Raw genomic sequence first — 17,750 nt, 5'->3', positions numbered from 1 at the left:
TGGTTCCCATAGATGATCCTGTGTGTGAAAATAGAAATAGTCCAAATCTGTGTGTGTGTGTATGTGTTTGTGTGTGTGTGTGAGTGTATGTGTGTGTGTGCGTTAAGCTGTTGTGCCCAACAGGCCGCTCTCTTGTATCTCTACCGGGACTAATTAAGCAGACGATACGTCCAGACAAACACGAATGGAACAAGAGTCCCCTTCTGCTGTATGAGACCCTTACCCGGGTACACTCTCTCTCCCATACCCTCTATTGCTCTCTCTCTTTCTCTCTCTCTCACACACACAAAAACACACACACTGAATTTGATGACGCATTGATGATGCATTGATGTGTAAACACATCTTTTTGCTCTTCATATTCACCAGCCTCAGCTGTGACCAAGTAGATAACTGTCGTTACAGGAAACAGAAGCATGGAGACTCCATAGCCCAGGGCTGTTAGTTATAGACCTTTATTGATCATAGGGTCTTTGGGTGACTCGGAACTAAAGCTACATTCACACACAAACACCAGACCCCTTCTGAGAGACAAGTACACAGATGGATGCTACATAACTAGGTAATAATACAGGCTCATTAGAGGGTGATAGATTCTGTATGAACGAATTCTCTAACCATCCAGTTTTGCACAGTTATCTCTTGCTGGTTTCCCTGCCTGCCAGAGTCAGAATCAGTGAGACAGAAAAACAAGATGTAGTCTTTTCATGAGAAGGTCATCATGGGGTTTGATAGTTAACACTTTATTCAAATGTTAATATCTCATCCTCTAAACGTGTGTTAGGTATATCATGTGAGCTATTGTTCAGAGATTTTTTTTATTACTGAAAGAAGATACTTAACCACTATCTCATTAATCATGCACATTAGATATAAACAAACAATACCTAGTTTAATTATCAAATACTTCATTTTTATATTTTTGTTTGGCAACAACTTGATTTGAAGTTATTTCTTAATTGTTAGAAGGGCCTCTATTATCCCTGTGTTAGTGAGTTCAGTTTAAAACATTTCTAACCGACTCATAACCCATATTCAGTCATAATCACTTAAACATGCCGACAAAATTAAACTAGCTTCTATCACCCAAACAGACCACCAGAAGAGAGAGATGATGACAAAGTGGCATAATCTCATGGTGAATTAAATACCCATGAGCCAAACATCTTGGTTGCACACACACACATACAATGGTTCAACATTAGAGTTACCCCCCCCTTTCGACTCTGCATCTGTCCTGTCTTTCCTTCTCTCTCCCTCGCTTCTCTTCAAGCTACAAAGGGGACTGACTTGTCACAGAATCAATGCATGTTGTCTTCCACACGGCTGTCACATGTTCGTTTTCCTGAGGTGCAACTGAGACCAGCCAAAAACATCCCAAAACCTCCCCACTCCAGCACTGCAAAAGCACTGAGTGTCTCTGCTAAATCTACCAAAAAATCTTGACAAATCATTTGTCTGTCAGTATAGCCCTGTTATTATACTACAATTTTTAGTGTTGACTTTCCACTGACACAGCCAAAATGCGTATACATAAACTCATCACCACTGTCATATTCCCTAGTAGGTTCTATAAAGTGAAAATAGCAAAACAGATAATCATTTATTTTATATTTGCCAGTTTGAAACGTACATTATCTACATTGTATCATGTATTCCTGTCTGGGCAGCGGGCGTATAAGTGTTAATTCAGGTGACTGGACAGAGCCCAAGGGCTGAAGGTCCATCCATCAGTGTTGAGGTCAGGGGAGAGTGTGTGTCCTTGCTTCCAGTCTGACCCCAGACTCCCAATCCTCGCGCTGCCGCCAGAGTTGTCTGCCAGTCTAAATTAAGATGAAACCAAGTCCCAGCCGAGGGACCGAGACGAGAGCGAAGGAGAGAGAGCACGGCAGAGGAGAGCAGTATGGGCGGAGCAAAAGTGGGCGGAGCCAAGTACGGACCAATGGGAGTCGACCTGTTAGCAACAACCTACCCCTACATTACAGTGCGTGTCACCCCCTGCACCACTCCTTACATCAGTCTCTTCTGCTGTACATGGAGGCCTTGGCTCCGGTGTAATCAAGCCCGTGCTTTTAAAACCAACAGTCCATCATGAGAGCATTAGTGGGACTCCACACCTGCCGACACAAATCATCTAACCTATAGGAGAAGAACACGGGAAAAGACAAATCTACTCTGAAACACAAGTACAGCAGGAAAACACAGGGTGATGAGAGCTCCCATTGGTCATGTTCTGCGGAGGAGTGCGAGGGTCCCTGACGTCTCTCAGGGTGTGTGAGTGTGTTCCTGGACATGCTGGGCGGGTCAGGACGCAGCGCCTCAGATCTCCTCGATAGACTCGGCCGCGACCAGACCTCTCTTCTTGCCGCTGCTCAGCCGCAGGAAGCCCTCGCTGTCCTCACTCTTCCCCACACAGATCTGCTCAGAGACAGGCAGGGGGAGGAGAGGGGGAGACGCAGAGGGGGGCAGGGAGAGAGAGACAGAGAGAGAGAGAGAGAGACAGAGACAGAGAGAGAGAGACAGAGAGAACCAGAAAGAGAGAGACAGAGAGAGCCACAGAGCCAAAGAGAGAGAGAGCCAGAGAGAGAGAGAGAGCCAGAGAGAGAGAGAGCCAGAGAGAGAGAGAGAGCCAGAGAGAGAGAGAGCGAGGAGGAAAAAGAAGATTGGCATTGTGGAATGACCTCTTGAGAAGCAAAGAGAAAAGAGAAAGAGAGATCAAGGGTTATCGCTCACCTGATCCTCCTTCACAGCCAAGTGACCTATCTCCCTGTTGCCATGGGCACCCTGGGTGACGCGCCACACCCTTTCTCCTGGCCTTACCCTTTGGACAAAGTTGGCTGGGAAGAATCCCACTCTGTCTCCACTTTTCCCCTGCACACAAATCAACGCAGACATCATCCTGTAACCATGGTGACAGTTCAGGTTACCTGCCTGTGGGGGGGTTGGGCATCGCGTTGAGGAAAAGTTTTTTTTTATTTTTTTTTACCCTTTTGTTTTTGGTTAATATCTGTTACAAATATGTTGGGGCCCAGGCCAGCTGCATTCACATGGACCATTTCTTGCTGCAACTGGATATTGGATAAAAAGATTCTACGATTTTCTTTCCTGGGAGTGCAAAGGCACATCCCGCTTTTTTCCATTTCATTACAGACTCAATGAAAAGCTCTTTCAGGTCTCAACGCCAGTTCAATTCACTATGTGTTACGTCTTTAAGTGATTTTCCAAGAAAACGATGATCTATTTTTATCTCTGACAGCCTAGATGTGTATTATCGGAAGATGGTGGGCAGGTGTTAAAAAATCACGCATTTATGCAGTTCACACACGTGTTTGTGTTGGCTACACACTATGGTACACTATGGACACACAAAAGCACAGGTACAAGGCTGCATTCACACCCACCCACCCACACACACCCACACACACATACACAAGTGATTCATTACACACCTTCCACCACTCCTCATTAGAGTCATCAGTGACCAGCACTCGATCACCAGGTCTTGAAGAGATTAGAAAGGAAGGAGGGGGGGAGGGAGGGAAGGTAGAAAGAGGAAAGGATATAAATATAACAGAAATAGCAGCCAGCATTAACTAAACACAGAAACACCAAAGACAAACAATATTCAGAAGTGCATGTGTGTTATTTGTTATGGTTCTCCTAGAGAGCATGCTTGCTCGTGAAGACTCTTTGCTTTCAGTCTTACATACACACACACACACACACACACACACACACACACACACACACACACACATACTCATCTGTCCTATATACAGAGCTTGTGTCTCCACTGCACTAGTTCTGTATGTGGTCTAGGAGATTCTGAATGTGGACTATGATAATCTCCAGGGAGTCTGCTGCCCTACATGATAGTACCATTCCTCTCACACACTTCAAGATGTATGACTCCAGAACACTGAACTGCCACACACCTTACTATGCAGGCATTCTCCTACAGGCCAATACCCAGGGGTGACAGCAGATGGCTGAGAACTAACCCTGCGGTGAAACACCTGAACAGCCCCCCGCCCACTCCTGCCTGAAACGTGTCGCGTCCTCATTTGACTATCCCCCTCTTCTCTGCCTACTTCCTGTCTTCCTCCTCTCCTCTCCTCCACCCCATCTTGGGCCCTTCTCACTCTGTGTTATGCATCCCTTTTGTCTCTCCCTCCCCCACCAGCCCGGCTCCTGTCCCTCCCTCTGTGCCCACGGCCGTCTCAAGCTGTTCGCTCCTCTGTCGAGTTTCCCCTTACTTCTCTTCATCCTTTCATCCCCCAAATTCGTTTTATTATTTGGTCCCCCCACTGTGAACACATTTGTTGCGTAAGCTGTGTGGAACAGTAATGGCCGCTCTGTATATAATTAGACATCCTTGAGGGCGTCTCCTCCTCCCCGTCCTCTGCAGATGGCGTGGACATCTTCATCCCCGACATGACAGGTGTAATAAAACACAGACACACACCCACAAGCCACACACCCACCTTCGCATCCTCTCTATCCTTCAAACGTGTGCAACAGCACACAAAAAAAAGGCTACTCACATAAACACACACCACTAGACACACACACACACACACACAGAAAGTATGTCGTCTCCTTGGTTCACTCACTGTAGTTCCAGGTCATTATGCTCCTGCGGCAGAAACTTGTAGAGTGCTACATAAGTGTGGATAGAATGAACCTCGATTCGCTTAGGCACCTAGAGAGAGTCAGACGAATGCATACTAAATATAGAGGCCGTTTTATAGGAGCGGAACACAGGAGGAGACAGAAGGAAGGATGAAGGGCTCCACAGTACCTTGACAGTGTTGTCATCGGCAGTAGGGTGGACAGACACAGCGCACCCATCCTCCAGCTCTGCCTTCTCCTCATCTGGAGGAGCACTATCTGATAGAACTGAGAAATCAGGTCCCACTGTCAACACAGACATGGACCCAGACCCAGACAGGACCCAGACCCAGACAGGACCCAGACACAGACAGGACCCAGACAGGACCCAGACCCAGACAGAACCCAGACAGGACCCAAACCCAGACTGGTCCCAGACCCAGACAGGACACAGACAGGACCCAAACAGAACCCAGACAGGACCCAGACCCAGACTGGACCCAGACAGGACCTAGACCCAGACAGGACCCAGACCCAGACAGGACCCAGACAGGACCCAGACCCAGACTGGACCCAGACCCAGACAGGACCCAGACAGGACCCAGACAGGACCCAGACCCAGACAGGACACAGACAGGACCCAGACAGGACCCAGACCCAGACAGAACCCAGACAGGACCCAGACCCAGACTGGACCAGACAGAACCTAGACCCAGACAGGACCTAGACCCAGACAGGACCCAGACCCAGACAGGACACACATCCAGACAGGACCCAGACACAGACACATGACACAGACAGACATGGTTCCTACCTCCTGCCTCCTGAGATAGCTCCTCCTCCATGCTGTTCTGTCTCTGCTCCCTCTCCTCCCCTCCCTCCCCCTGGTCCAAAAGACACAACACAAAACAAACCATGGCACCACAACACAATGACAGAGAAGGAGAAGATGCACTTGGGATATTAAACTTAAAAACCCAGGTTCTAAATTATTCAGCACAGCAAGTGTGATGTTCAGGTTTTTCCCACTCTCATAAAGTGCCAGACTATATTAACAGCATATATTGTATCTAACACTGTCTCCTGTAAAACAAATAAAACCTATAAAGCAAAAACAAACCCCAAGGCATTGGGGGGGGGGGGTCATCTGCAGGTGAAGAAAGCTTGTGGATTAGACTAGGTGTTGTGCTGCGTTTAGCAGGCCTTGACCTCCTGGTGCCCCCTGTACCAGAAGGTGTCTTACCAGGCTTTTGGTGGGTGACTCGGACACACTCCCAAAACTGGAACGGCTCATCTGTGCCAGGGAGGTCCCGAAGCGCAGGGTGGCATACACAGGGTCTAAACAAGCTCTTCCAGCTTCTGACACACACACACACACACACACACACACCCACACACGCACAGAGAGACACACCTTACACACCTTAGAAAAACATTCAATTGACACTGTACACTAAAAAGCTCTAATGACACTGTGCCATGTCAGGGTGACCCACCTTCTATCTTAAAGGAGGCGGCTGTAGAAATCACACATGAAGGTAGGCAGAGCCCCTGTAACCCTGCAAGAGGGCTTTTCATAGAAATAACTCTCCATTCACACAGGTTGTGAGATTATGGGAGACATTTGCAATGCAGCAGTTCTTGGGTAATTTTGATGGTGAAAAACTGTCATCAGACAGTCATATGGGATGCACAGAGAAAGTGATTCAGTCTCGAGGATTCAAAAGGCAAAGTTAAATGCGGACGGCTCATTTTAGACCACCGCTGTGTGGCTGTGTTGCTGTGTGGTATGATAGCTGGGTGATTCAGAAGCTGATGAGCTTGGAGCTGCTTTCTCTCACGTACAGCCCCGTCAGTTTCCATCAGGATTTGAATCAGGCTATTTTCCTGCTCTCCTCTGGCTGAACCGAGGGCAGATGGGTCTTTCTGTGTGACAGGGTGCAGTATGTGGCTGACAGGTGATGGTCCCTGGTCCCCTGGCAGACACCCAGACCGGGGCGGGCATCATGTGGGCAGGGCAGGGCTCCAGAGGAGAGGGGCAGCCTAGCTGAGATTCTACTGATGAGTGGTGGAAGGGAGGATTGTGGGATGGACAAGTATTGACCTGTGTTTTTGAGGATCTGCAGGGTGAAGGTCAGTGAGCACACGCAAACCAAATTTGAGCAGGTTGCACACACACACACACAGACACACACACACACACACACACACACAAACACATAGACCACACAGAGACACACAGGCAAAGTCACAGATACACACAGATACACACACAGACACACACAGACACACACACAAACACACAGACACACACACAAACACACAGACACACACAGACACACAGAGACACACACGGTTACCTTGTGTAGGCTGGACCTCCTTAACAACTGTAAGTTGGTCGTTGATGAGCATGGGCGAACTGAAGTTACGCTTGAAAGCTCCTGACTGCCGGAGGAAAAAAGAGATTACGATTTACTGTTTCCAATATTTCCTGTTTATAGGCTTGGCTGTCTGCTTTTATCTAGCCCCTCATGGAGTTGCTTTAAAATGGATGGGAGAGAGAGGAAGGGTTAGGTTTTTTTAGAAACCCAAAGCAGTCAATAATGAGTTAACTAAAAAAGGGATATTTGAAAGCATGACTGTTTATCTGCTGATAATCATTACCCTGCTTAGATAATCTGTAGTTGTCCAATTTCTGACAACCAGTTTCACAGAGCATATTAAGATGCACACAAAACTCACATACAATGACACACACACACACACAGAATTTCACAGTGAATTAAGCCACAGTGATGCTTTCAACAGCGCTATTGATTTTCTTTTCTTGCACTGACTTGGAGATGAGCCCTTTGTACAGCCATCATATTGGAGAAAGGGGGTGGAGGGTGGGCCAAACTGTAGATGAAAGGTGGATGCTGCTAGTTCTTAAAAAAATGTCCTCCCTCAAACGTCTGACGTTCTCAGCCAACCTTGAACATTTTAAAACCGGAGTTATCCTCAGTGGCTCTCCCTGCCATTTTCCTTTGCCCTCCTGGAAAGGATAAACAAAGAGATCGGATCTGCTTGGAGACAAATACCCAGTTTACTGTCTTTGCCTATGAGAGCTCGAGCCACTGATTAATGAAACCCCATCTCCAACATCAGCACTATCTCGGCATGTACTCACTGTGCTGTGTGCGGCTGGGTTCTGAAAGCACTTCAAATTTACTGCACACATGGACAACACCTTGATAAGCACCGACTCAGCCAGCTCACATCTTTGTGTACGTGTATGTGTGTGTGTGTGTGTGTGAACGACAGAGAGACACACCTTGCCATAGCATGGTTGCTGGGACAACTCTGAGGTACACCACAAATGAGCTCCTATCTTGCAGGTTTTACAGCGAAGGCCTTGTTTGGAGTTTCCTGGAGGAGGAAAATCAGAGAAAACATTAACAGTGAAAACACTGATGTGATAGAGAGGAGAAAGACAAACAGACAGCGTGAAAAGTACAGAGACGGAGAGAGAAAGAGAGCAAGTTAAAACAGAACTACACACCTGGGAGATGGAGGCAGGAGGAGCTAATAAACAAGTTGGCTTCTAATCAAAGCAGGTTCCTCTCTGACGTCAAGCTAGTTTCTGTACCCAGGGAGCGTTGATCAGCTCTGCCCCACTTACACTGAGCTGACAGGTCTGCCAGAGTTACAACTAACTGCAGAATAATCGACCGTCCCTCCCAAAACCTTTGCAAATTCTGGACACCAGCTGGACACTTTTCCAGATCTAATCGATTTGGCATCATGTCCAATTTGTCATCAGGCTTTGTCTTAATGAAATACCATAAAACTTGGGGGGGGGGAGATTTTTTAAATTTTTTTTTAATCAAATTTGTTTTTTCACAGATTTCTCTGGAACAGATCCTCTTTCACGGTGGTTGGCGTCATTGTTTTGAATTTGTTTTAATCTATCACCAAGACTCCAAATTGGGAGATTTAGACATGTCATCTTTATTGTGCTTACCTGCCTGTGGCAAAGCCAGTGCATGACAATAGAGACAAAAATATATATGTGACATAATGAGCCAGCAATCGCTCCACCTGCCAGATTTAGTGTTTTTCTTCGGGAGGTTTGTAGTGGGCGGGGCGGAGGTTCAGAGTAACGAGAGCACCTGTTTTACCTCCCTGGGTCTGTTTCCTTTTTTTTTGCTTTAAGTGATATTTGATACTTGTTTTCACACCTTACAACATCCGACACTCATATAACCCTCTCATTCACTCGAGCTGCAGATGCTCTTGATTTGCATGTTTAGACCTTTCTGTTAAGCCTTTAGCTGAGTAAATCATTCACACTTTTTGGCACCCCATACTCCAAGTGTAAACTCTATTTGTCACAGCTCACAAGCCAGTGGGAACATGCAGTCTGGTTCAACTAATTGCGCTGTTTTAAAAGGAGCTGTTCCACTCAAAGCTTAACGATGAGACTCTGGAGAGGCCGATGGGGGAGGAAGGTACAACGCAGTAGGGGGCCACTGGGAGTACAGCTGAAATCGGCTGATGCGATGCAAAAGGAAAACGATGATGTATGCAAACGCAAGCAAGCTGGGGAGCAAAAAAAACCTGGAGCTGAATAGACGATGCAATCAATCACAGTGACAGGAAGTAAGCAAGGGGGGAAGTAGTACGACACTATAAGTAACCCCCGTGCTGACTAGCGTATCAAGTGAAGGAAATAAAAAGGCCAGAGTGGTCCTCAGCTGCCCAATTCAATCACACGCTCTACATCAGAGAACAGACCTCGGCCAAAGCTGTTCCTTTTCAACGGAATGACTTCCTCTTATTTCCCTCTGCTCGTCCTCCAGTAATAACAGTATAACACTGCTTTCACCGAGAAAGCTGTACAAAAGGATTTCTGATAATAGCCCCAGATACTCCAGAGGCTGGAGTGTGACCGAGGTAAAGATGTCATCTTACCCACAATCATGTGCTTGCAGTGTTGGCAGTTGGTTGGCTTGCGAAACACGTGGTCCTGGAAGCAATGGTTCACCTGGGGGCGTGGTGAGAGAGTGGGCTTGGCGGGCAGCGAGGGAGAGGGGCATAGCGAGGGGGAGCGGGAGCAGAGGGAGGGGTTGGGGCTGAGGGATGGAGAGATGGAGGGCGAGCGGTCGTTGGCGAGTGGGGAGCCAGGGGGCAGTGGCGGAGAGGGGGGCAGGGGGTCGTTGAGGAAGTCCGGGGGGAGACGGGCGTCGCTGTACGAGCGCTGGAAGAAGTTCTCCACGCTCTTACTGCGCATTAGCGTCTTGAAGGAGAGGGAGCGCTTCAGGCGCTGGAGCTGCAGATACAGAGAGGTGTGGAGGGGTGACAGGAAAGGAGAGGAGAGAAACAGAATTCAGATGGGTGAAAAAAAACATGAAAAACACACATGGGAGAAAACAGAAATCGATCGACGCCAGCATCTTCAACCCGAAAGAGATGCGGTCTCGGATAAGCTGTTGACCAAGACTTATCTCAAGTAATAAGACCTTAGGAGAAAACAACACTGTTAAGAAAAAGAAAGGGCTGTCTCACAGGGGGACGATGAGACAAGACTTGTGAAAGCACAGCGGGCGACACGAGAGGACGAACAGTAAAACAGGGTAAGCCCCTCCCTGACAGCACAGAGCCCAGATGTGTGTAAACCCCCTTTTCATTGGCTGTGTGGGAGGCCAAACACTAATGAAAGGCAGTAAGCCAGTTTACACAGCGCTATCACCCACCAGCAGCCCCATCCTCAGCCTCCTAATCTGATCGAGAAGGTCACAGGTCCGACTGATCTGTAGGACTCTGTCACACCAATGTCGACACACCATTTAGTCATTTAGCAGACACTCTTATCCAGAGTGACTTACAGTAAGTACAGGGACATTCCCCCTGGAGGCAAGTAGGGTGAAGTGCCTTGCCCTTGAAGGACACAACGTCATTTGGCACGGCGGGGAATCAATCCGGCAACCTTCTGATTACGAGCCCGACTCCCTCACCGCTCAGCCATCTGACACCAGCAAACCACATCACTGGCACTAACTCAACTGGTCCATTGGGCTCCATGACATTCATACACACAGACACATATACACACACAAGTGTGCAATCACACACGTAAGTATGCGGGGAAACACACATGTAACCCATGCAGCATCATCGGATTACACAGCAACGATAACCCTTCTGCAATATGAATGGCTGCGTACGTCGACTATCTCTATTGACCAAGCTGTTGCTTCATGACAAATAGGAGGACAAAGGACTAAATCCCCCCCTCCCGTAACCTCGCTCACCACCGGGTATTGATTGTCTGCATGAAGGCACGCGAGGGTACATCACCAGTAGCTGGGGTTAGGTGTCCTGGATGACCCTGAGGTGAGGTGTCTGATAACATGACACAGAGGTCCAGATGAGCAGAGGGCTCGGGAGGGCGTGGCCTCCTGGAGGTATGGATCAGCCCAGGCGGACTGGAACACCAAATCGATACAGCTCTGATGGTCCCTGTGCACACACACACACACACACACACAGAGCCTACATGCTAGCGGCTGGCTATATAATCTGCTTAGTGGGAGATTCCCCGCTTACACCTCGGAGACTGTGAGAGGGAGAGAGAAAAACTGTAGGTCCATAAAGTGTGTCGCTTTGAGGAAGGAACAGAGTGTTCTTGTGTAGGAGTTAATAAGAGAGAGAATCTTTGCGTGAGAGCGAGCGCACGAGCATTAAAGAACGTTCTTTTTTTAAGTGTCAAACCTTGGTATTTTTAATAATCATCAGAGTGTCTCGGGAGTGAAAGCAATGTGCAGAGATGGGCTGGTTCAACATACCTGTCGCAGTTCTCTGACAGGGCTGTCGTGTGTTTTTGCTCCAAGCTTTTTTCAATCAGTGTGAATGAGTTGCCCTAGCCCACGCCAGGCAGGAACACATGTCTCAATTTCAGCTAATCTAATCAACCGTCTGTGCATGAGTAAAGAATTCCTCCTAACCTCCTTTTATGTCTGCCAAGAAGTCCACAGTTCTGACGGGCAAATACAGATAAGTTCTGATTAAAGTCATCGATACACAGAGCCCTGTCCTCTGATTTCACCTCACTTCATGTCCATCATTTCCTGATTATGTGGCTAAGCTAATCAAGCTTTACCAGACTATCCAACCTCTGTGTGATCTAGAACCATGTGAGACATTATTTCTCTGCTGTTTAGGATGACATCTAGACCAGCAATCATGCCACCGGCGGCTACACAGGGAATAAACAATGGGCCAGCTCTCTCCCTTTCCTGATTATTTCGGCTTGTCTCCCAATACAGTAAGCTGCAATGGCTATTGGATCCTAAACACAGCATGAGATTTCCAATACCTGTTGAGTACAGTGATGAGAAGCCCAAACAGCCAACAGTGGAAGAGGCAACAAGGGTCCAGGATATGTCTGTCTATGAAGAACAATAAGAATAACATCGGCTTCACATCCTTACCGACCAGATCTCCCTGTTGTGGAGAGAACTGAGGTGTTGCTCATTACCTGAAGACACAAGGGCCCCAGGAGAGATGATTGGCAGATAATAGGCACTACTAACTGCCAACAGGTGGCTGTTCCAACGATCAATGGTTGTCAAGGTTTGTCACGTGAGCCACAAACACACTCTCTCTTTGCTGTTTCAAATGCAAACATGACACGAGAGGTGGAACTGACTTAGAACACTGGCCCGGGTAACGCGCAAGTCTCTCACAGCCTTGACTCCGAACGGCTGAGATGTTTTGTCATCTTGATATGTTTTCTCCCAGGGGTCTCCTCAGCTCTACTCTTCACCTATCTGACTCACAGACAGCTACATTAAGACGGTTCTCAGTAAAGCTCAGTCATCCAGGGTCTGGCCACCTTTCTACAGAGGTTGACTGACTGTCCTTGAACCATGACTTGCTTTTGTTCAACATCAAACAGCCATACATTTACACTGGCATGGATTAAATCAAGAATAGTCAAATGTGACATGGTTCACAAGGTCTGTAAGTCATTGTTACGGCCTATCTGGAGGTGTGAACTGACCCCGGGGTCTTCATCCTTCAAGACCAGGCTCTTATAACCGGCTCAGTATGAGATGAATGGGAGGAACACAAAGGAGAAGGTCAACAGAGACCTGTGACAGTATTCCAGTCTTTAGTCAAGACATGATGCATATCCCTGTGGTTTCTATACAGATTTACGAGATTTGTCTTTGTTTCCTTATAGGCTCATTTGTAGTTTGGAGAAAACAAGGGAAAGCTTGCATGGGAGTCTGGGAGAGGATAAATAAGATTCGTTGACACAGTTCCTGATGAATGGGTGAAAGGATGAAAGAGGTGGTGATGCGAGCATCACTTTGTTCTCTACCATTCTGTGCGGAAATCAAAAAGGACTTGGGAGTTGTTTAAAGTCATAATATTTTCACTGCTAGTCTAAAAGCTTCTCATTATGCATGGCAGCAGCACAGCAGAATTCCAACGTTGAACATGAGATAAGAGATGCATTGGCACACTGTCAGCTGCATTTGATCTCATTCTCTCTCACTCTTTCTCTCATCCTCAAACATAAGGTGCTGGGAGAAAGCCAAGCTATGTGTAAAAATGTCTTTCCATACCTCAACACCCCTTTCCGCCACAGCAATACCCCCCCTCTCGCTCTTCATCTCCCTGGCACCCTTCATCACCTTCACCCTGACAGCTCATCACCTGCCCATTACAACCCTGCAAGTCGCTGTTCACTCACAAGCCCCCAAGCACAACACTGGCTGTCAATCACAGAGAGAAATAAACTAAGATAAATTGGAGAGGAGGATAGAGTTTCACGAATGTGGATCGTGTTTGTCTCTTCAATCACTCGATCTATAAAGAACACGCTTGTTGCTGGATCTTCCTAATGAACTGTGTGAATACAGGACAGAGGACCACCAGTCCGTACCTGGAGTCAAGGCGTCACATCAATAAACGCCCCAGCAGTGAAGGTGTTACATCAATTAAAGTCCCACCTCCAAATCCCAAGCCATGCCACATCAGCCTGCCGACTCTCCACTTCTGTCAGTGGTCCTGTTTCTAACGGAAGTCAGACACAAGAGCTATTGCAGACACACCCCCACAGCTAGCCCCGGTAGAACAATCTTCCCTACTGTACACAGATAAAACACTGGAGGGTCTGGTGGTTCAGTGCGTGTGTGCAAACTCGATACAGATTCATTCGAGCCTCCGTTGGACCCTCCTGAAGACTCCTAGAGTTTGAAGCGATTGGCTAGCCTGCCCGGACAGCTCTTGTTAGAAGAGGCTGAGAGAGTGAGTGTTGATGGGCTTGAGCACCGCTCTGAAGAGGGTGTTATATTGTTGTCTCTGTCTGCTTCTGCAGCATCTCATCTCTCTTCCTCAACACACTCCTGCCAGCCTGGACTTGGGCCACGGCACACCAGTGGGTGCCAGGGGCGACACTCAAGAGCTCTCCATCATGTCTCGGTTCTCGGGCTCTATCTGTCCTCCATCTCTATTTTGGTCATTTGGTCGAGTTGGGAATTCAGAGCTTCTGTTATCTGATGAAACCACTCTCTCCCTATCTCCCTGTTATCGTTACCAAACAGAAAACATCTTGGAATGGCTGAAACTATTTTTTTTTTTTTTTGGGGGGGGGGGGGGGGGGGGGGGGATATCAGATCTATTCTAAATGAGTCTCTCCCACTACCATCTCTTCACAGAGCGTGTCTGATTCATTGATAGCGTCAGTGAAATGGAGATAGATAAGAGGATGAAAGAGAACTGATGGGGCGTTCACTGGCAATAGGAAAGTGTGTGTGTGTGTTTATGGGTGAAATAGAATATCAACAAGACCGCGTCCAGCAATTAAGTCCATTCTATTTGGTCCAAATACCCCCACGTCCTGGGTGTATTTGTGTGAACAGGTTTGACATTTGCAGCAATTCTCTGCTAATGGATCTTTAACAGACTCCAATGGTCTGAGTGAATCAGTGACTTTTAGGGCCAAGAGCTTTGGCATTGAATTCTAAACATTTAAACAGAGCCATATGGCAATTACCGCACTGCCTTAACCCTGAGATGGGATGAGGCAATCAAAAACTGACAGGGTCCAACATTCAGGGGGACACAGCTTAGACAAGAGCATCTCTTTCAACCTGTCGCCCTGACAGGAGCACAGTGGGAGACAACAGTGAAGGACAGGTGTGTTTGCAGACTAGCTGTTGTCATCCCCGTCAGTCATAGTGTGTTGCTCCAGAATGGTGGACTGATGGATATGGTGGGAGTCAGGTGGGAGTCAGGTGAGAGTCAGGTGAGAGTCAGGTGGGAATCAGGTGGGAATCAGGTGGGAGTCAGGTGGCTAAACGGTGAGGGAATCGGGCTTGTAATCTGAAGGTTGCAAGATCGATTCCCGGCCATGCCAACTGACGTTGTGTCCTTGGGAAAGGCACTTTACTTGTCTTGTACTTACTGTAAGTCGCTCTGGATAAGAGCGTCTGCTAAATGACTAAATGTACATGGCCCAGTGCGTGAGAATACCAATCTGTCCCTATCACAGCCTCTGACGGGCCCTCTCTGAACACAGAACAAAGGCTCAGGGATGACGTCGAGAGACAGACTGTTCACTTTGTTCCTTCAAAATGTCATTCTGTACTGGATTGGCATATTTGAGTCATGGAATACCTCACAGTCTATGCTACAGTGTCTGCTGTGTTAGTGTCTGTGTGTGTGCGGGGTTAGTGTTAGGGTTAGTGCTGTTTAAATGTATGAACACCAAGTCGGTTTAAAAAGACTGCTGATTTCAGAAATTGGTAGGACTGATGTAAGTGTTGCTTGCTGCATGGAGTATGGCTGAATGTTTTCCCTTTAAAAGGCACATTATTGTAAAAGCAAAGCACAGGCATGTGATATGGCGTGATTAATGCTCATTAAGTATTATAATTTGTTACTGTATATGCTGTTTTCAGTCATAACTAAAGACATACAGAAAAATAAAACCTTAGCTAGAGATACAGATCAACTGAGTGATACACAGAGACAGTCTCAGTCTTTTCTGCCACATCAGACTTCATCTGAGCGACTTTACTCGCTATGACGCAACCAACTGACGATACATAATGCACACCTGCTGTCAACTACAATAATGAGGGGAAAACATTTAACTTTCTATGTAGACCCTATATGCATCTAGACATTTGTATGTTCCAATATAGAACTTGGGTAGGATATTCCAAAGTAGAAATGAGTATAGCCCATTTACAAAATGTGAAAAGCCTTTAGCCTTTCTCAATACCTGGAGAAGGAAAAGTGGTGGTTTTCAGTGGCTGGAACGCAGACCAAGATCACAAGGTTTGGTAGTAACATAAAGGTTATAATAGAAAATGCCTGTACTCTTTTGCCGCTACGTATTCGAGCTACTTGCCTTGGACGTTACCGGCTGGATGGACATTGTACTCGGCGAGCGTTGAAGCTGCGGTTCGCTCTCCATCTCGCTGTTTTCCGTCATTGTCAGATGTCTCGTGATGCGCCGATCGGTGGTAAAGGTGTCGAACACCTGTTAAAATGGTTTTAAATCCTTGAAGATGGTAGTCGACGATAAGTAAAGCTCAATTTGGCCATTAGGAAACTTCTACAGAAATTGTTGAAATTGACCGCAATCTCTGGGAGCCTTTTTGGCGCGCGCAGGCAGTGGGTAGTTAGGATCTTTGCCACTAGACACAGGTTTATATCCAGTTTGTGTAGCCTACGCCACAAGTCAAGTCCGCAAGAAAGGAAGTATATCTTAGAATAAATGGTATCAAACTAATACAATTATCTTTTTAATCATTGTTCAACGCGTATCTTTTTGGAGAGCGTAGTTTCTTGATGCGTAACAGAACGTCACATCTTAAGTCTAAAAACAGTTTACTCTTTCGAACCGCAGAAACAACATTCTAATTTCGTGTAGGCTACAACTATTATAAGAATCTAAGAATAATGATTATAGCCGTAGATATTCTTCAAATTCCAAACGAGTGGCGAGTTTCCTCCTGTTCTGTGCGCTGTAACGTTTCTATGACCAGGCAACACCAAATCCTGGGATCCGCGTGATCGTCGACGGACATTGGCTGGGTCACAGTTAATATGGAATTCAATTTAACCGCAAATCGAGTCACGCCTACTCGTGCGTCTGTGGATCATGATTGGATACGTTTTTACAACTCTGCTAATTTCGATGTATTCTGAACCCAGGATTGGAGCATAATAGAACCACTATCGGTTCATTCTTTCAACGGTTCCATGAGTAATGGCTCAAAATCAAGGATCAAACCTTCCCGATCCAATCTAGTTATTTTCCAAAAAGGCCACCTGCTGCTGCCGCTGCTTTCAGGCCTTCTGCGTTTTCATATCAGTTCAATTAGAGGGTCCGCGAGTACAGCTGGTGGTGAGGAGAGAGAGGAGTCTGGAGATCATGACAACTGGGGTCCAACTCAATACAACCGATGAAAAACATGTATACATTAATAATTCTCCATTGTGACAGGGACATCATCCATCTATCCATCCCTCTGCTCTCTCTCAATCTCTCTCTCTCAATCTCTCTCTCTCAATCTCTCTCTCTTTCTCTCATCCATCTGTGTCTGTGCGGGTGCTTGTGTGTGCCAGATTAAATTATCACATCTCAGTGTTGTGTGTTAATCCTATAGGCACGCTCCATGCATTCCATTACCTTATGCGGCACACATCAAAGTTTGTACTGAACGATCAGTACAATTGAGGGAGATGGAGGGGAGGGGGGGCTGGGGGGGTGAGTAAGTGTGTTTGAGAGAGAGAGATAGAGAGAGAGAGAGAGAGAGAGAGAGAGAGAGATAGAGAGAGAGAGAGAGAGAGAGAGAGAGAGAGAGAGAGGGAACTGTAACATGTATTATTGTTATGCAAGGCTCGGAAATCACATTCACATGAATTGTTCCACTTCTTCTCCAGTGTCAGAAGCAAGGGGCCAGCTGCAAAGGATTGGACTGACATGCAAAAAGTAAAGAAATATTCTCCTCTATGTGTTTGTGCATGCTGCAGCATGACATGCTGTACATATGGCTTGATATATATTTAAACTGCGGAACTATCAATTTAATAATAATAATTTATAATTATACCTCAATTATACCTATAAT

General features: G+C 46.8%; 1 protein-coding gene across 1 annotated transcript; it reads right to left on the bottom strand.

Moving 5' to 3' along the window:
• Nucleotides 1-578: 578 nt before the first annotated feature.
• On the bottom strand, nt 579-16,645 carry LOC146253053 (SH3 and cysteine-rich domain-containing protein 2-like). The gene is made up of 10 exons (XM_084676808.1): nt 16,022-16,645; nt 9,565-9,922; nt 7,925-8,019; nt 6,972-7,056; nt 5,855-5,970; nt 5,433-5,495; nt 4,614-4,702; nt 3,450-3,501; nt 2,734-2,871; nt 579-2,418 (listed from the first exon to the last, which is right to left on the bottom strand). The coding sequence occupies exons 1-10, from the start codon at nt 16,103-16,105 to the stop codon at nt 2,320-2,322; spliced, it is 1,179 nt and encodes a 392-aa protein (XP_084532934.1). The 5' UTR covers nt 16,106-16,645; the 3' UTR covers nt 579-2,319.
• Nucleotides 16,646-17,750: the final 1,105 nt, after the last annotated feature.

Source organism: Hypomesus nipponensis, chromosome 17 (assembly GCF_054491055.1).
Source record: "Hypomesus nipponensis isolate SF chromosome 17, ASM5449105v1, whole genome shotgun sequence".
Lineage (NCBI taxonomy): Eukaryota > Metazoa > Chordata > Actinopteri > Osmeriformes > Osmeridae > Hypomesus > Hypomesus nipponensis.
This window is presented reverse-complemented; position numbering and strand designations above follow the sequence as displayed.

Excerpts from the sequence above, each read along its gene's own strand:
- LOC146253053 (XM_084676808.1), bottom strand. The coding sequence starts at position 16,105 with ATGACGGAAAACAGCGAGATGGAGAGCGAACCGCAGCTTCAACGCTCG. Across the intron at positions 5,496-5,854 it reads AGTCACCCACCAAAAGCCTG|GGGGAGGGAGGGGAGGAGAG; the intron begins GTAAGACACCTT and ends CTTTTGGACCAG. Across the intron at positions 2,419-2,733 it reads TGGCTGTGAAGGAGGATCAG|ATCTGTGTGGGGAAGAGTGA; the intron begins GTGAGCGATAAC and ends GTCTCTGAGCAG.